The 20,858-nt window shown below is 41.1% G+C and overlaps 1 protein-coding gene across 2 annotated transcripts in view; it reads left to right on the forward strand.

The window, feature by feature from the left end:
• Positions 1-9,952, forward strand: part of LOC135504778 (protein FAM117A-like) — a 33,568-nt gene extending 23,616 nt beyond the window's left edge. For both annotated transcript variants that reach the window (XM_064923634.1, XM_064923635.1), the window contains exons 6-8: positions 4,562-4,724; positions 5,366-5,525; positions 6,985-9,952. In XM_064923634.1, the coding sequence (XP_064779706.1) occupies positions 4,562-4,724; positions 5,366-5,525; positions 6,985-7,243 (582 nt within the window). In that variant the 3' untranslated portion in view covers positions 7,244-9,952. The remainder of the gene's footprint in view (positions 1-4,561; positions 4,725-5,365; positions 5,526-6,984) is intronic.
• Positions 9,953-20,858: the final 10,906 nt, after the last annotated feature.

Below are 20,858 nucleotides of genomic sequence, written 5' to 3' on the forward strand. Positions count from 1 at the left end.
GTTACAAAAAACACTGGAATGTAACGAGACTATTCTTTAAGCAGTAACACGGGATAGCTTGACTAATTACAGTAGAAGTCGGAAGTTTACATGCATTTAGTTTGGAGTCATTAAAAGTAGTTTTTCAACCACTCCACAAATGTCTTGTTAACAAACTATAGTTTTGGCAAATCGATTAGGACATCTACTTTGTGCATGAAACAAGTAATTTTTCCAACAATTGTTTAGACAGATTATTTCACTTTATAATTCACTGTATCACAATTCTAGTGGGTCAGAAGTTTACATACACTAAGTTGACTGTGCCTTTAAACAGCTTGGAAAATTCCAGAATTTTTTTAAATTTATTTATTTATTTCACCTTTATTTAACCAGGTAGGCAAGTTGAGAACAAGTTCTCATTTACAATTGCGACCTGGCCAGGATAAAGCAAAGCAGTTCGACACATACAACGACACGTACAGTCAATAATACAGTATAAACAAGTCTATATACGATGTGAGCAAATGAGGTGAGATAAGGGAGGTAAAGGCAAAAAAAGGCCATGGTGGCAAAGTATATACAATATAGCAAGTAAAACACTGGAATGGTAGATTTGCAATGGAAGAATGTGTAAAGTAGAAATACAAATAATGGGGTGCAAAGGAGCAAAATAAATAAATAAATAAAATACAGTAGGGAAAGAGGTAGTTGTTTGGGCTAAAGTATAGGTGGGCTATGTACAGGTGCAGTAATCTGTGAGCTGCTCTGACAGTTGGTGCTTAAAGCTAGTGAGGGAGATATGTGTTTCTAGTTTCAGAGATTTTTGTAGTTCGTTCCAGTCATTGGCAGCAGAGAACTGGAAGGAGAGGCGGCCAAAGAAAGAATTGGTTTTGGGGGTGACTAGAGAGATATACCTGCTGGAGTGTGTGCTACAGGTGGGAGATGCTATGGTGACCAGCGATAAGAGGGGACTTTACCTAGCAGGGTCTTGTAGATGACATGGAGCCAGTGGGTGACAAAACGGTTTGCACTGTGATAGACTACATCCAATTTGTTGAGTAGGGTATTGGAGGCTATTTTGTAAATGACATCGCCAAAGTCGAGGATTGGTAGGATGGTCAGTTTTACAAGGGTATGTTTGGCAGCATGAGTGAAGGATGCTTTGTTGCGAAATAGGAAGCCAATTCTAGATTTAACTTTGGATTGGAGATGTTTGATATGGGTCTGGAAGGAGAGTTTGCAGTCTAACCAGACACCTAAGTATTTGTAGTTGTCCACGTATTCTAAGTCAGCCGTCCAGAGTAGTGATGTTGGACAGGCGGGTAGGTGCGGGTAGCGATCGGTTGAAGTGCATGCATTTAGTTTTACTTGTATTTAAGAGCAATTGGAGGCCACGGAAGGAGAGTTGTATGGCATTGAAGCTTGCCTGGAGGGTTGTTAACAGTGTCCAAAGAAGGGCCAGAAGTATACAGAATGGTGTCGTCTGCGTAGAGATGGATCAGAGACTCACCAGCAGCAAGAGCGACCTCATTGATGTATACAGAGAAGAGAGTCGAACCAAGAATTGAACCCTGTGGCACCCCCATAGAAACTGCCAGAGGTCCGGACAGCAGACCCTCCGATTTGACACACTGAACTCCATCAGAGAAGTAGTTGGTGAACCAGGCGAGGCAATCATTTGAGAAACCAAGGCTGTCGAGTCTGCCAATGAGGATGTGGTGATTGACAGTCGAAAGCCTTGGCCAGATCAATGAATACGGCTGCACAGTAAGGTTTCTTATCGATGGTGGTTAAGATATCGTTTAGGACCTTGAGCGTGGCTGAGGTGCACCCATGACCAGCTCTGAAACCAGATTGCATAGCAGAGAAGGTATGGCGAGATTCGAAATGGTCGGTAATCTGTTAACTTGGCTTTCAAAGACCTTAGAAAGGCATGGTGGATAGATATAGGTCTGTAGCAGTTTGTCAGCAATAATGTCATGGCTTTAGAAGCTTCTGATAGGCTAATTGACATAATTTGAGTCAATTGTACCTGTGGATGTATTTCAAGGCCTACCTTCAAACTCTGTGCCTCTTTGCTTGACATCATAGGAAAATCAAAAGAATACAGCCAAGACCTCAGGAAAAAAAATTGTAGACATCCACAAGTTTGGTTCATCCTTGGGAGCAATTTCCAAATGCCTGAAGGTAACATGTTCATCTGTACAAACAATAGTACGCAAGTACCTTGGACCCTGTGAAGATGCTGGAGGAAACCGGTACAAAAGTATCTATATTCACAGTAAAAGGAGTCCTATATCGACATAACCTGAAAGGCTGCTCAGCAAGGATAAGCCACTGCTCCAAAACTGCCATAAAAAAAAGCCAGACTACGGTTTGCAACTGAACATGGGGACAAAGATTGTACTTTTTGGAGAAATGTCCTCTGGTCTGATGAAACAAAAATAGAACTGTTTGGCCATAATGACCATTGTTATGTTTGGAGGAAAAAAGGGGGATGCTTGCAAGCTGAAGAACACCATCCCAACCGTGAAGCACTGGGATGGCAGCATAATGTTGTGGGGATGCTTTGCTGCAGGAGGGACTGGTGCACTTCACAAAATAGATGACATCATGAGGGAGGAAAGTATGTGGATATATTGAAGCAACATCTCAAGATGTCAATCCAGGAAGTTAAAGCTTGGTCGCAAAAGGGTCTTCCAAATTAACAATGACCCCAAGTGTACTTCCAAAGTTGTGGAAGTGACACCAGCTCTGTCAGAAGGAATGGGCCAAAATTCACCCAACTTATTGTGGGAAGCTTGTGGAAGGCAACTCTCACCGTTTGACCCAAGTTAAACAATTCAAAAGCAATGCTACCAAATACTAATTGAGTGTATGTCAACTTCTGACCCACTGGGAATGTGATGAAAGAAATAAAAGCTGAAATAAATAATTCTCTCTACTATTATTCTGACATTTCACATTCTTAAAATGAAGTGGTGATCCTAACTGACCTTTGACAGGGAATATTTACTAGGATTAAATGTCAGGAAGTGTGAAACTTTGTTTAAATGTATTTGGCTAAGGTGTATGTGAACTTCTGACTTCAACTGTATGTGTGGTCTCGATTAAATTTATGGAATTTTCCATGACATTTCCTTCATTTTGAGACTAAGTTTGAACTTAATAGAAAATGACTTACAAACATGTTCATTAAACATGCATTAACATGAGGGAAAGACTTTCTTACACTTAATTTATCGCAATTGAAGATGACTTCCGTTGTCATTGAGTTTCAACCCTTGCCCTTGATAATGTATCTCACCTAAGCTGCCAGTGTCCTTTACAGTCCATTATGCCTTGTCCAGTTTCCTACAAGTACACCAGCAGTGTGAGAGAAGTTTGACCAGGATCTCTCTCCATGCTCCCTCCACATGGACTCATGTCGCACTCTATAGAAGTGGTACAGGACAGCCCCTTAGTGAACTGAATTTTCCAGACTGTTAACCATACAAATGATTTACTCTATGACCAATTCTTAATCCTACCAATATATTTATACAGATTTCTAGATCAAATGTCAAAAGAATGCACAGTTTAAATAATTTCCCCCCCAAATTGGCTTATAGTCCTATCATCTTGGCGATCTCACTGCAAAGTTACAGGGTCAGGGAGTTAGAGGGCCAATCCTTAGGGAGACATCCCGACCATACAGCAGACCCAATCTGGTGAGATTTGTATCAAAACAAAGACGAGAACAACCAAAACAACAGTAATACACATCACTCGAGGTGGGGAAACTTCCATTTGGAGTAAATGTCAACCATTCCCAATATATATTTTTCCCTTTTACGGGCAGGCATGTGAAAAAAATCTACTTGTATATTTACCGACAGGCCCCAGTGGACCGGTATTTAAAAAAACAAAACAATACTGCCTGTTAAATAAAAAGTAAACAAATTCGAATAGATCTAATTAGAATTACAACTCTTGATAACTCCATAAGGAAATAATTATATCCCATAAATGTTTGGTAAAATAGACTAGACGGGTGTCCCACATCTGGCCGTAGGGGGAGCTCCCAAATAAGTAAGGCCTGGCCATTTATTTGTTTTTGCCATACGTTTTGCCCCACACCAGCATGCACACACAACTCACCTATTGTGAATATTTGTTAAGTGGTGTTAATACTGTGTTGAATTTATTGTGTGGGGTCTTTTTTAATTTGGTTATAAACTGGGTACGTAGAATGATGGAAATGTTTGAAATATTTTTAAATGGTTTCTGGAGGTACAGGGAAAGAACACACTTAATGGGGTTGAATGACCTTTGTTCTGACTTCCTGTTGATGCCCGACACCCTCACTAGAAAAACTGGAGACATTGGGTGAGATCTAAATGGGCTATGTCAACACTAGTAATTAGAAGAAGTTTATAATTTTGTAATAGTCCTATGTGTGGACCTCGAAGGACAGAGTGCTACCCCTGAATGGCGATATTGTGACAAAAGTGGAACAATAATAAGAATTCCATCAAATGAGGTATTCATTCTTGTCCTGTTGTCCAGTGTATTCACTGCATTCATTTGTCTCTCTCAGATTCTGGAGGTTCCTGACGGCCACAGGGCTCCAGTTCCACCACTGAGCTGCAGCAGTGGCTCCCAGAGCGACCCCTCCACCACGCCCCTCTCCCCCACACCCTCACCCTGCTCCTCTTTCTCCCCCTCTTCTGTAGAAGACTTACCTGTGAATCAGGACCCAGGTCAGTCTCTCCCTAATATAGCCCTGTAACAACAACAGTGCAGTGTTATGTTCAGTACTGTACACACAAACCTGTTCAGTAAGGTGCACACAAACCTGCAAAATGTTTTGTAATTGAAAACTGTGTTCTTATTGGACAGGTTCAGGGTGTACCTCCCGGGTTTATCTGTTTCAAAACGTTATCTCCATACTGAACAAGACCCATTTGGTTAATCAACATAAAATTGAGTAATACCAGGCTGGAAAAGCTAAATTGGCTATAAATGGTTGAGACAATTTCCACAGTAAATGGTGCCTCTTTACAATGACGTGATACAACATTTCCACTTGTTGTAGCATGAAATGCATGCACCAGAAACAGGGCACACTTTGTGAGATATCAGCAAGCTGTCTTCTTGGCTAGCTATCTAGCTGCTTGGCTAAACACAATGTCAGCGCACTGTTCTGATTGGCCAGTCGCAAGTCTTTAGCTAAGATTTCACATGTTGAACCTTGGAAACCCCAGCTAGACCGTTCAGATCAAGCAAACTGCATAAAACCGTCTCGGGTGCTGCATCTGAACTGGGCATCAGTGATAGGAATTTAGAAACACAGATATTGGACTTATTCAGATATTGGACCTATTCTCACACCACGCTTCAGGTGTGGCGGAGGGTGCAGAGCTGTGTCTCCTGTCATCCCAGGGTGGGTGGGAGCCATCCCCCTTGCTGCTCTCCTCCTCGCCCCGGCCCAACAAGAGCTACTGCTTCCAGAGGGAGCCCCCCGAGGGCTGCGAGAAGGTCCGCGTGTGTGAGGAGACCAGGTAGGTTCTCGCAAGTACACGCACACACATGCGTAATTGTTTGATGTGCACTGAAACGTACATGCCCACACAAATGTAAATACACACTAACGTGTGTGTATGGACAAGATGTATGCTTTGGTACATAGATAAATACAAAACATTCTGACTTGCATGCATTTATTCCAAAAAGCTTATGAACGGTAACATATGGCTTCTTAGATTGAGTCTGCACTGACCCCCAGTGGTTTCAAAGTTATTGGAGACTGGGTGTGTCAATATCACAGGGTTCATCTGATCATGAAAATCATGAAAAAGTAATGGAATTTTAAAATGGTGTTTCCCAGTCCTGGAAAAAGTTTTAGAAAATCCTAAAATCCTAAAAGTAATGGAAATTAATTTAATAATAATAATTTAAATATTTTATCAACAAAATAAAAATCAACATCTGCCTGGATCGGAATAACACTTTAGCTCGCCTGCATGTGTGCGAGACGCCGTTGCTCAAGGAGAGAGAGCGAGTCAGACATTTCAGCAGCAGGTCGGCATAGCCTATAAAACATGATAAACAGACTAACTAGGTTGTCAAATCAAAACATATCTTGTACCCTCTAGTTAAGTGTTTAGCTATTAGCATGTATTAAAATGTTTTCATCATGTCCTTAAAAAGCATATCACCGACACTCACGAATAAGGCCATACAAAGTTGATGTACTTTTTTGAACGATTCACGTTATTCATTTAAACAATTATTTTCGATGAAACAAACAATTCACTTCACCATTGTATTAGTTAGTATTCGGTTTAATTGCATTGAATCTAATCATCTGAATCAAAATCATTTGAATTGTGAACATTCATTTTAGTAAAAAATAATTAGATGTAGCCTTTCTTTTGGATTATGTTGGTTCAAAACTTGTATATGCTTCCAGTTGATTTGGGCATTTAACGTATGGGACGTTGCAATAGATGCTAGTCAGCCTGCAAAGTAAACACTTCTAAGCTGACTAAGATAAATATGACTAAACTAGAAAAGGAACATTTCTGGGCTTGCTTCAGCTGAATAAAAAGATTTGTAGCCTACCATAGCCATTTGATCTTTGCTATATTGAATAAGCTAATTATTTGTTTTACATCAAGGTAGCTCTCCAGAGTGAGGGTTGACCACATGTTTCGTACTTTTGCCTAACAGGTATTCTACTTTGTGGGGGGTTAAGTGCCTTACTCAACGACAGGAGATGGTACATGGGATCAGAGAGCAGACAGACACTGAGCAGCCTCCCAGTGTCGATACCACATTACTCATACTTTTTTACACTACTTCAGAGATGCCGTCAATTGTTGGTCATGGAAATTTGGTTACAAGGAAAAGTCATTCAATTCCATTTGTCAATGTGTATGAACCCTGATATCAGGTCGACTGACACATTTGAACAGTTTGTGATCCTGCTCCTAACAACCATCTCTTTCTGTCCCACAGCTTTCCACACCTAGCCCAGTCCTCGCTCCTCTTCTCCTCCTGCCCTGACCCCAACAAGGTGAACTTCACCCCCCACGGCGTCTCTGCATTCTGCCCGGTCAGCCTGCTCAAGCCCCTGCTCCCATCTATGGACCTGCTGTTCCGCAGCTTGGCTGTGGCCCCAGCCACGGGCTGCTCTGGCCAGGGTGCAGACCCCTACCAGGCCCCCTCGCCTGGGTACCTGGGGCCTCACCCCGACTCGGTCACCACTGCCATGTAAAAGAGACTACATTAAAGGGGGAAATATCAAGGCAGCGGTATGTTTTGAAAACTACATTACACATCATGAGGACGTCTTGGTTACTCTCCCCAGCCTTGTTGATTGTGGTCCCCCCAAATTAAACACAATGTTTCAAAGTGCTCGAGAAGACAGCCTTTTTTACCAACCATGCTCCAGTTTAGTAAGAGTTTACAAACTTGTTACTGTTGACCAAAAATGTCAGGGAATCTTTTTTGGACAGTAGTGGCTTCCATTTTCATTTCTCTTGTCTTCATCATAGCTTTTTTAAAGTGTCATTGGCTGTGCTCTGACTCTTTTTTTTTTTTTTATTATTATTATCCGTATTGAAAAGTCATGACACACCAGCTGACTTTTGGCCTTTAACCTTGGGTGCCAACCACAGTCGCTGCCACATTGAAAGTGGTCTGAAATTTATTAACTTGTGGGCCAATAGCCACAGAGGCAAGCATACTTTTATAAAAGGATCAATTTATTTGGTCATTTTTGTTAGAAAAGAAAATGTAAAAAAAATAACAAGAAGAAGAAATAGACCATGTGTGAGGTTGTTATTTGCTTGAATCAGTCCCCAAGATGACATTTGCTTTTTTAGAACAGATCGGTCCATAAGGGTTTCGAATCGGAACATAATTAGATTTTCTATGTTAGGATGGTACATATAACACTGCGAGTCATTGGCTTGTCAATTGCTATAGTCATTTTTGCAACAATTCTGATCTTTTGTATTAATGTTCATTAGTCCCTATTTTATGATGCTCAAAAGACACTGCGTTGCTTCAACATTTGGTAGGATGGTGTCGGGTAGTCTTGTCACTTTGACCAAACTACTAACTGTCTTTTCTCTGGAAGAGCAATGTTTTCCTATGATTTTTCTAGGGGACGATGCTTCACCCCTCACTTTATGCACATTGAACTCTCGTTTTGGATTTTAGGAGCCTGTTGGCCCACTTATCTTTTAATGGTGATTCAGATTTTCCCTCTCATTGTATGAAAGGTGTCTTGGGAAAGCTTGTACTCTTTTGAAATGTAATGTTCTGCTCTGGATTAGTTTGGGTATTGTAGGAAAAGGCTGCTGTCAAATACCAGTTAATTATTTAAGTTATTAGAAAAGGAGGCAAATGTTCTTCACCAAAATCTGGTTGCTTTTAGTATTTAAAGATATTTATATAGAATTTTCAATTGAAATAAACTTTTTTAACCTTAAAGTAACATCCATGACACACACATGCAGATGTTTTTTTTTCTTTCTCCCTTAACCATCTTAGTGTTCTCATACAAGGCATGACAAATCAGTTTGCCACATTTGTGTTAAGTGGAACATAGTGCTCGATGAATTATATTTTTCTTTCTTGCATGCTTTTTAATTATTTTTCTAATAGCCTAGTTTATATAGGTAATAAGATGAGTCTTGGTGACTAGTTTTCATTTTTTCCCCTTTTCCTCATGATGGTGATAGAAGACATTTATAGACGTTTGGTGCTATTTCTGTTAATGTTTAGTGCCTCTATTTTTGTTTCAAATAAGGTGATGTATACATGTTAATCAGAGCATAGCTCTTCTAGTTGTGTGTGTATATATGTGTATAGCTCCCATGAGGACTCTTACGACACTGACTACCTATGTAGTGGTCTAGAGTCATCTGATCTCATTGGTAAATGTTGATCATTTTCTTGATGTTTTTTTTTTCCTCTACCAAGGTTACAAGATCAAGTTAATTGAGAATCTTTGCACAAAGTGACAGCTATTTCTTTTCGTTTGCAATTTCTATTTTTATTGTTTATTTTGTACTTTAGAGTAACCTTGTTTTGGTGTATGAATGTATTTTGGTATATTTTTCAGTTATCTGCTACATAAGCTAAAGAAGGTTCAAAGGTATGTTCGGATGTTCATTTCAGTTCCCCACTCTGTCCGTTTTATGTTAGGGGACTGACGAGCAAATTGTATTTGGGGGAATTATTATTTACTTCAAGGACAAGGTTTTATGTGGCAGCTATTTTATGTTTGAACACATTTCTGTGTAGTTAGTTATTATTGGAATCGTTTTCAATGTTTTGGGGGAATTTCCCATGTGTCATTTTTTTCTATGGTTACATCCCAAATGGCACCCTCTTATGAAACAGGGTTCCATTTGGGACAGAAGCCTATGGTACCCCTACTTGGTTCTTATACATGTGATTGACGATAAGAGGTGGTCTTTAGATTATAGACCGGCCAGTGTAGACACTCTTTCTACACTGCCTAACCATTGTACACTGCAATTTGCCCACCTGTAACGCGCGCAGCGCACGCTTCCCGACATGTTTGGTTCTCCCATTATTAAAACCGATATTTGGGGGTGAACGGATCATCTAGCGCAACAATCGTGATTGCTTTTATGGCCAAGACGCTGAAAAGCAACCCAGCGTAAATGGTATGGTTTTTGATCAACCTGTTGATGAATTTAAAACGTGCCTTTGGGTTTTGGAGTAGTTGCTGCTCCGCCACCCATTATAAGCGCGCTCCGATTTTTCATTTTAGGAGACAAGTGTACTTTAATGGCTGAAACAATCCAGTAGCCTCAATAAAGCCCAATAATTGTTGCTGTATATATTTTTTTCTATAGGCATATTGATACTAGGCTATAATAAATAAGTTTATTTACGTTGAGTTAATAAAAGTCAAATGTAGGCATTGGCCTACTGTAAGAATTTATACACGGCTAGCTCCCATGGTTTTATTGTTAACACAGACAGGTGCTGCAACCTGCGACGATGACAAAAATCGGGTATGTTTGGTGCATAAATAAAGAAGCAGATGTGCGCTTCACCCGGGTTTATTCTTACAGACCTAACACAAAAATACACGTTTCTGTTAAATACATACATTACACACTATGGCTGCTAGGTTTTATGTCAACTGTAGAGAAAAGGCGGGTCATGACAAATTAAATAAATATAGTTTATGTGAACTACAATAATTCAGATTTTTCATATGTATAGCCTTTCACAACACAGAAGTATTGATGGGAATAATTCCGCGTTTATATGCCAGTCGGAAATAGAAAAGTCAGACTTTTCTGATTCGTTAATAAATTGAACGAGGCACGTAATTAACTACAACTAGTTAGCAAGTCGACAATGACCCAGTTCTGACTAGTACGTGAACGTGGTAAAAAGGTGGATAGACCAAATGTTAACCAACATGTCTGTAGAAGTTTGTCCAGTGGCATCGTGAACATTCAACTGTCGTCCGACAAGCGCAGATGCACATCACCAAGCTCTGTGACAGTGCTGGTCAGAAAGAAAGCTAGCTGGCTGATGAATGCAGACAATAGACCAAAAATAGCAAAATGACAATCTGTTTCAGTAGCTAGGTAGCTAGCTAACTATCTTGCTCGGTGTCATCTAAAATACCACACATTTATAAATCGGTTCATTTGATTAATTATAGTAGGACATGTTTATGTGAAGCTAGCCACAATGTAATTTGCGGTTCGCCTTCAAAATAAAAGGCCCTCTGAAAGTGACACCAACAGAACAAAACTGAAGCGTTTACACAAATAAAACTGTCGTAGTGATGATTGCTGGACTTTGACTGTGGGGAGTCACCTCCCCAGTCACCCTATTGTGTGTATTGACATTCATATTGCACTGTACAGCCTTAACCCATTTCATTGATCCACAATCCATAGGTATCAGTCTATTCAGTACACAAGCGTGTAAATCTTGGTGGGGCAAACTCCCCTAAAATGTTTGGGGATTCATGTCAGCAAAGCCACTACACAACACTAAACAATACATTAATTGCACTATACTGGTGACACACAGTGCCCACAAACTGTGAGGGCTGACAAAGCTGTCCCAAAAGCAGAGCTTTCTTTTCAGCACCATGGAGTGAATCCTTCTGACTTCTACACCTGGCTATCAGTGGTGCCTTGTCTGGCAGCTAAACAATTCATTCAGACTCATTTACTGACTTTTAAAAAAGATGACTTGCTTAAACAAATGTGATTTCTACTGACAATTGAGATGTACAAATTATGGCATAAGGGGACTATGAGCGCATAAGAGGCAATCAATGTTTTCGATTAAGACATTAGTGAGCTAGGACGGACGTAGTCAACATAACTATTTGGTCAGCACTTTTGAAATGTACAGCGACAGAATTCACAACACGGGCCGTTTTTACAGTCTATTCTCCCTGTACACCAACTGTAGGATAAATAAAAGGGACATACAGTTGAAGTCAGAAGATTACATACGCGTAGGTTGGAGTCATTAAAACTTGTTTTTCAACCACTCCACAAATTTCTTGTTAACAAACTATAATTTTGGCAAGTCAGTTAGGACATCTACTTCATGCATGACACAAGTCATTTTTCCAACAGTTGTTTACAAACAGATTATTTAATTTATAATTCACTGTATCACAATTCCAGTGGGTCAGAAGTTTACATACACTAAGTTGACTGTGACTTTAAACAGCTTGGAAAATTCCAGAAAATTATGGCATGGCTTTAGAAGCTTCTAATAGGTTAATTGACATAATTAGAGTTAATTGGAAGTGTATCTGTGGATGTATTTCAAGGCCAACCTTTAAACGCAGTGCCTCTTTGCTTGACGTCATGGGAAAATCAACAGAAATCATTGAAGATCTCAGAAAAAAAATTGTAGACCTCCACAAGTCTGGCTCAACCTTGGGAGCAATTTCCAAATGTCTAAAGGTACCACGTTCATCTGTACAAAAAACAGTACGCAAGTATAAACACCGTGGGACAACGCAGCCCTCATACCGCTCAGGAAGAAGACGAGATGAGCATACTTTGGTGCGAAAAGTGCAAATCAATCCCATAACAACAGCAAAGGACCTTGTGAAGATGCTGGAGGAAACGGGTACAAAAGAATCTATTTCCACAGTAAAACGAGTCCTATATCAACATAACCTGAAAGGCCGCTCAGCAAGGGAGAAGCCACTGCTCCAAAACCGCCATAAAAATGCCAGACTACGGTTTGCAACTGCACATGGCGACAAAAAAACATACTTTTTGGAGAAATGTCCTCTGGTCTGATGAAACTGTTTGGCCATATTGACCATTGTTATGTTTGGAGGAAAAAGGGAGAGGCTTTCAAGCTGAAGAACACCATCCGTGAAGCATGAGGGTGGCAGCATCATGTTGTTGGGGTGCTTTGCTGCATGAGGGCACTTCACAAAATAGATGGCATCATGAGGTATGAAAATTGTGTGGCTATATTGAAGCAACATCTGAAGACATCAGTCAGGAAGTTAAAGCTTGGTCGCAAATGGGTCTTCCAAATGGACAATTTACATTTACATTTAAGTCATTTAGCAGACGCTCTTATCCAGAGCGACTTACAAATTGGTGAATTCACCTTCTGACATCCAGTGGAACAGCCACTTTACAATAGTGCATCTAAATCATTTAAGGGGGGTGAGAAGGATTACTTATCCTATCCTAGGTATTCCTTGAAGAGGTGGGGTTTCAGGTGTCTCCGGAAGGTGGTGATTGACTCCGCTGTCCTGGCGTCGTGAGGGAGTTTGTTCCACCATTGGGGGCCAGACTCCCTCACGACGCCAGGACAGCGGTGTCAATCACCACCTTCCGGAGACACCTGAAACCCCACCTCTTCAAGGAATACCTAGGATAGGATAAGTAATCCTTCTCACCGCCCCCCCCCTTAAATGATGACCCCAAGCATACTTCCAAAGTTGTGGCAAAATGGCTTAAGGACAACAAAGTCAAGGTATTGGAGTGGCCATCACAAAGCCCTGACCTCAATCCTATAGAAAATGTTATTTTGGGCAGAACTGAAAAAGCGTGTGCGACCAAGGAGGCCTTCAAACCTGACTCAGTTACACCAGCTATGTCAGGAGAAATGGGCCAAAATTCACCCAACTTTTGTGGGACGCTTGTGGAAGGCTATCTGAAACATTTGAGCCAAGTTAAACAATTTAAAGGCAATGCTACCAAATACTAATTGAGTGTATGTAAACTTCTGAACCACTGGGAATGTGATGAAATAAATAAAAGCTGAAATAAATAATTCTCTCAACTATTATTCTGACATTTTACATTCTTAAAATAAAGTGGTGATCCTAACTGACCTACAACAGGGAATTTTTATTAGAATTAAATGTTAGGAATTGTGAAAAACGGAGTTTAAATGCATTTGGCTAAGCTGTTTTTAAACTTCTGACTTGAAATGTATATGCAGACAATGAAAGCTCTTACTTGGAATACACACCCAATCCACTGAATAGCAGGCTAGGGATTGCTTTGCAGTGCTTGCTGTTAGCCACAGATTCTTTCCAATCCACTCATTGTTGAATTGATTTCCAACTTGTGTAATGTTTATGTCCGATGAGCACCAACACGTTTTATCTATAATTTCTCTTCATATGACCGGTGTCAGTAAACATCAAAAAAATGTTATTAAATTGTTGCCAGTGTAACGGATGTGAAACGGCTAGTTTAGTTAGCGGTGGTACGCGCTAAATAGCGTTTCAATCGGTGACGTCACTTGCTCTGAGACCTTGAAGTTTGTGGCTTTTGTGGAGCGATGTGTAACGATGCTTCGAGGGTGACTGTTGTTGATGTGTGCAGAGGGTCCCTGGTTCGCGACCGGGTATGGGCGAGGGGACGGTCTAAAGTTGTACTGTTACATTGATGCTGTTGACCCGGATCACTGGTTGCTGCGGAAAAGGAGGAGGTCAAAAGGGGGTGAGTGTAACGGATGTGAAATGGCTAGCTAGTTAGCGGCGTTTGCGTTTCTCTGCTTATTTGAGCTGTCATAATATGGACTTGGCCTTTTACCAAATAGGGCTATCTTCTGTATACCAGCTCTACCTTGTCACAACACAAATGATTTGGCTCAAACACATTAATAAGGAAAGAAATTCCTCAAATTAACTTTTAACAAGGCACGCCTGTTAATAATTTAAATGCTTCCCAGGTGACTAACTTATGATGCTGGTTGAGAGAATGCCAAGAGTGTGCAAAGCCATAATTTTGATTTGTTTAACGCTTTTTTTGTTTACTACATGATTTCATATGTGTTATTTCATAGTTTTGATCTATTCACTATTCTACAATGTAGAAAATAGCAAAAAATAAAGAAAAACTTTGAATGAGTAAGTGTGTCCAAACGTTTGACTGGTAGTGTGTATATATAAGAAGGAAAAATTGCAAAAATCTTATCCCGTCTTAATCGTCCTCTGGAACATGGACATTCTGGGGTAATAAATATATAACCAACGTTCTCTATTAATACTAGTCCTCTGCAAATAGGGCCTAAATAACAACTCATGCAGAATCAAACATTTCTTGCAGTAAAATTATACACCAAATGGGCTGGTGTGGTTACACGTGGTCTGCGGTTGGGAGGCAGGTTGAATGTATTGCCAAATTCTCTAAAATTACAAATTCTCTAAAATGACGTTGGAGGCAGCTTATGGTAGAGAAATTAACATTTACAATTTCTAGCAACAGCTTTGGTGGACATTCCTGCAGTCAGTATGCCAACTGCACGCTCCCTCAAACTTTCGACATCTGTGCCATTGGCCTTTTACTATCCATAGCACAAGGTGTTGTTTAATCATCTTCTTAATACGCCACACCTGTCAGCGATGTAAACAAATTTGTGCATAACATGTTTGAGAATTAAGCTTTTTGTGATCATGGAACAATTCGGGGATCTTTTATTTCAGCTCATGAAATATAGGACCAAAACTTTACATGTTGCGTTTATGTTTTTGTTCAGAATACATTGTCTAAGAGCGACATGCTGCCACCAGCCATGTGTGCATGCCATGCTAGCACATAGTGCATGGTCCCATGCATGATGTGCCCAAGAACACCAAGGTAACCTGCCTAAATGATTACCGACCGTAGCAGTCACGTCTGTAGCCATGAAGTGCATTGAAAGACTGGTCATGGCTCACATCGACAACATCATCCCAGAAACCCTAGACCCACTCCAATTTGCATACTGCCCCACAGATTCACAGATGACGCAATCTCTTTTGCACTCCACACTGCATTTTCCCACCTGGACAAAATGAACACTATATGTGAGAATGCTGTTAATTGACAACAGCTCAGCGTTCAACACCATAGTGCCCTCAAAGCTCATCACTAAGCTAAGGACCTGAGGCTGTTCTGAGCAGATGTTCTGAAAGAGCTGTAAAACCTGGACCCGTACAAAACAGCTGGGCTTGACAATCTGGACCCTCTATTTCTGAAACTATCCGCCGCCATTGTCGCAACCCCTATTACCAGCCTGTTCAACCTCTCTTTCATATCGTCTGAGATCCCCAAGGATTGGAAAGCTGCCTCAGTCATCCCCCTCTTCAAAGGGGGAGACATCCTGGACCCTATATCCATCCTGCCCTGCCTATCTAAGGTCTTCGAAAGCCAAGTCAACAAACAGGTCACTGACCATCTCAAATCACACCGTACCTTCTTCCGCTGTGCAATCTGGTTTCCGAGCCGGTCATGGGTGCACCTCAGCCACGCTCAAGGTACTAAACGATATCATAACGGCCATCGATAAAAGACAGTACTGTGCAGCCATCTTCATTGACCTTGCCAAGGCTTTCGACTCTGTCAATCACCATATTCTTATCGGCAGACTCAGTAGCCTTGGTTTTTCTGATGACTGCCTTGCCTGGTTCACCAACTACTTTGCAGACAGAGTTCAGTGTGTCAAATCGGAGGGCATGCTGTCCGGTCCTCTGGCAGTCTCTATGGGGGTGCCACAGGGTTCAATTCTCGGGCCGACTCTTTTCTCTGTAAATATCAATGATGTTGCTCTTGCTGCGGGTGATTCCCTGATCCACCTCTACACAGACGACACCATTCTATATACTTCCGGCCCGTCCTTGGACACTGTGCTATCTAACCTCCAAACGAGCTTCAATGCCATTCAACACTCCTTCCGTGGCCTCCAACAGCTCTTAAACGCTAGTAAAACCAAATGCATGCTTTTCAACCGTTCGCTGCCTGCACCCGCATGCCTGACTAGTATCACCACCCTGGATGGTTCCGACCTTGAATATGTGAACATCTATAAGTACCTAGGTGTCTGGCTAGACTGTCAACTCTACTTCCAGACTCGTATCAAACATCTCCAATCGAAAATCAAATCTAGAGTCGGCTTTCTATTCCGCAACAAACCCTCATTCACTCACGCCGCCAAACTTACCCTAGTAAAACTGACCGATCCTCGACTTCGGCGACGTCATCTACAAAATAGTTTCCAACACTCTACTCAGAAAACTGGATGCAGTTTATCACAGTGCCATCCGTTTTGTCACTAAAGCACCTTATGCCACCCACCACTGCGACCTGTATACTCTACTCGGCTGGCCCTCGCTACATATTCGTCGCCAGACCCACTGGTTCCAGGTCATCTACAAGTCCATGCTAGGTAAAGCTCCGCCTTATCTCAGTTCACTGGTCACGATGGCAACACCCACCCGTAGCACGCGCTCCAGCAGGTGTATCTCACTGATCATCCCTAAAGCCAACACCTCATTTGGCCGCCTTTCGTTCCAGTTCTCTGCAACCTGTGACTGGAACGAATTGCAAAAATTGCTGAAGTTGGAGACTTACCTCCCTCATCAACTTCAAACATCTGCTATCTGAGCAGCTAACCGATCGCTGCAGCTGTACATAGTCTTATCGGTAAATAGCCCAACCAATTTCACCTACCTCATCCCCATACTGTTTTTATTTATTTACTTTTCTGCTCTTTTGCACACCAATATCTCTACCTGTTCATTACCATCTGATCATTTATCACTCCAGTGTTAATCTGCAAAATTGTAACACTATCATTAAGTTTGCCAAAGACACAACGGTGGTAGGCCTGATCCCTGACAATGATGAAACAGCCTATAGGGAGGAGGTGAGACACCTGGCTGTGTGGTGCCAGGATAACAACTTCTCCCTCAACGTGATCAAGACAAAGGAGATGATCGTGGGCTACATGAAGGGGGCTGTAGTGGAGCGGGTTTAGAGCTTCAAGTTCCTTGGTGTCCACATCATTAACAAACTGTCATGGTCCAAACACACCACGACAGTCATGAAGAGGGCATGACAATGCCTATTTCCCCTCAGACCACTGAAAAGATTTGGTATGGGTCCTCAGATCTACAGCTGCACCATCGAGAGCATGGTTGCATCACCGCCTAGTATGGCAACTGCTCGGCCCCCGACCACAAGGCGCGACAGAGGGTAGTACGTATGGCCCAGTACATCACTGGGGCCAAGCTTTCTGCCATCCAGGACCTCTATACCAGGCGGTGTCAGAGGAAGACCCTCGAAATTGCCAAAGACTTCAGCCACTAGATGAGAATGGTCTGTTAATTGAACGATAAGAATATTCCACCCTGAAACATATAAATTGTATGAAATTGATTAGAATGTATAAAATCATAATCAATAAATGTGTAGTCCTTGTCAGAAAATTATGTTAGCACAGCTAAAAACTGTTGTTCTGATTAAATAAGCAATAAAACTGGCCTTCTTTAGACTAGTTGAGTATCTGGAGCAACAGCATACTACTATTTCTTTTTAAGTGTTACTGGGCTACCTTCAGACGAGAATTGTGTTCGTGAGTCTTATCTTTCCATAGATGGGTCATATTAGGTTTGGACGCTACAGACGTTTTCTTGAGAAGACCGATATTCGGAATGTCTCCTGCTCTGACGAACACTGCAGTGAATTTTACATCGACTATAAGGCGTTGAAACGGCTTAATGGTAGCTTCCATGTTATTTAAATAGGCTATAACTGTTGTGCTTCTTCCTATGAATAGGCCTATGTATTATTCTAAGATCAAAGCCATGTATCCTAGAAGTTACTAGAGACCACAACCCTATAATAAAAATACAATGAATCAATATAAATGATTTGAGGAAGACCCTATAGTAATGAAAACTTCTATATTTATGGGTTTGATATGATAATTACACCTGCACATTCAGTCAAATATGATTTAATTGGTTGTTCTAGAAGAGGTGGCTAATGTAACATACTGATGTTGGCACAGTGCCAGTGTGGAACCCCATAGTATTGATCCTTTTACAGTATTTGACAGTATGCCATGTATAGTTTTGAATGCCACCTAAATATATTACAAATGTTAAAAGGTGTCTGCCTGACTCATAGTCCATTCATCTCTCCTGTCTACTCTCACCCTATAGTCAATCCCACTCTTTGTTTTCGTTGTGGGCGGAACAGTCATGTGGCGGAACAGTGTTTTCTGCATTTGAGGGAAAACTCACTAATTGTCCCTTTAGTTTTTGATATTGCCAGGTTCTTCAGAGTCTATCCACAGGGGTTGTAGTGTGCTCATTATTGTAATAGAAGTTGCATGTCTTGTCTCTGTAGATGGGATCGCAAGAACAACCTAGAGCCTTAAAACAAGATGGCTCCCACTGACCAGTACAAAGTAAGAACATAAATAAACGGAAGTAGTTTCGATTCACAGCTTGGTTCGGGAAACAGTTTATAGTTATGATCACATAATGCATATTGAATACAGCCAACCCCTTTCAAAATGGATGAAATGTCCACTCTTCTCTTTGCAACTGATTACAACTAGAAGGCACTGCATGGTCAATCTGTCGTCTGCAATGGCCATGCAGCATTTACGGTGATATGGTCTCTGCAGAAGTCAGGGCCTTCATACTTCTTGTGCTTCACCAAGCAGTGCAGAGCTGTTGTGAAGGAAGTGAGTTCGTGTTTATACGGGACCTCCTGCTCTCACCTACCGTCAACCAATTATGTCAATGCGGAGCTATATGGAGCCCTCCGCGTTGTTACAAAACTTGAGGGGCGTACGGCGATGCGGTACGGAGCTCAATTTGGCCTCAGCGTGCCTCCGGAGGCTCCGCTATTGCATCACACCATCCATACGGCGCCTCCGATCACATTTTTGGATCAATCATAAATTGGCTCTTACCCTTCCCCCTTTTGCCTATCTATCAATGAATGAATCAATGTTTTATAATGCCCTTTTTATATCAGTAATTGTCACAAAGTGCAAACTTATGTGCAGGCATGTTTTTTGGAAATATGAACCACTCAGTTACTCTGCTATGGCGTATGGCACTGTAATTCTTGTATCAAAGATCATATCGTTCTGTGCTTGTCTTTTGCAGCTCTTCACAGTCAACATTGATTCCTCCAAACTAAAAAGGGATAGGCCTGTCTTTCTCAACTTCCTCTCTCCGACATTGCATTTAGTTTGAGGGGCCAACGCACTTTCGCCAGATGCCATAAAACCCATAGCACTTATATAATTCTGAGACACGCAGTTCACTTTAGTAGTTCTTCAGGTTCGTTTCCATTTGAGGGGGAAAGGAATCATGCCGTATAAAGCCTATGGGTGTCTACATGGGTGTAGACATCCATAGGCCTTGGTGTCTACAATCATATAGAATCATATAGAACAGGCAACCACCGACCTGTAGTACAAGACAAAGTGATTTTGTTACTGTATTGTAAATTATTTGATAAATATTGACATAAACCTATTTTAATCATATCTCCTTCCATGTGTTCTTTTTGAGGTATTATGTGTCAGCTTGGGGAGTAGTGCTGTCGGTGCTCCCTCACTTTTGTTCAATTTGAGAATACACAGAGCTGGTAAAACTATTTCTGGAAAATGTATTCTGATCAATTCTAAATATATTTAATTACCACTAAAGTTACATAAAAAAATGATAGAATCCCATCAAATAAATATGTATAGCAACCTAAATGTAATTGGTGGTTTCTTCCCTGTCTTCTCTCTGATGGTGGTGAGAATGATGAACTATAGGCTACGTGTGTGTACTGCAGAGGCCCGTTGGAGGCTCACTGTGTGTCTGCCTTGATGTTCATAAAACTCCACGGACCCCTCTTGCGCAGTGGAACCCAGAACGTTTTGTGACCACGGCAACACCGTTCTGCCGAGGACACCCAAGCCAGAGAGGTTGTAGACCTGCTTGGGGTATTTGGCCTATATTGGCTATTGGTTGAGGCCCAAATCTAGCTTGCTATGTCAGGACGAGCAATTGGAAATGTGAATTGGGCCAATTTTTTGAGGTAATAATTCATTTAGCTTATAGTTCATTGAGATGCATGAATACACCACATCAAAAGATTGATTTAATGGCTGTTTTAAAACGCATTTCCTGCAATTCTACGTAGTAGTGATTTATGTTCACTACTTGGTCAATTGATATGATACCATGTGTAATCTTTAATCTTGCAATACATTCTGAGTTCACCTCTGTTTTTTCTTTTGTTCTGTAATAGAGTATATTGTAATAGATGTGTGTTCAAGCTAATTAAATCAAAGATGATTTATGATACAGTGTGTGAGCTACAGAATACAATTAAATGCCTACCTGCAATGAAGCTCTCCTTTAACAGTACAATGATATTAAGCAACAGGTTTTTGTATTTACATTGGGGTATAGCCTACAAATAGCGATACCACTTATTTCAGTTTATTATCAGTTATAAATTGGCAAAAAAAACTAAAAAAAACGTTGTCATTGTGTGTAGATTGATGAGGAAAAACATCTACAGTGCCTTGCAAAAGTA

Source organism: Oncorhynchus masou, chromosome 18 (assembly GCF_036934945.1).
Source record: "Oncorhynchus masou masou isolate Uvic2021 chromosome 18, UVic_Omas_1.1, whole genome shotgun sequence".
In the NCBI taxonomy this organism is placed as follows: Eukaryota; Metazoa; Chordata; class Actinopteri; order Salmoniformes; family Salmonidae; genus Oncorhynchus; species Oncorhynchus masou.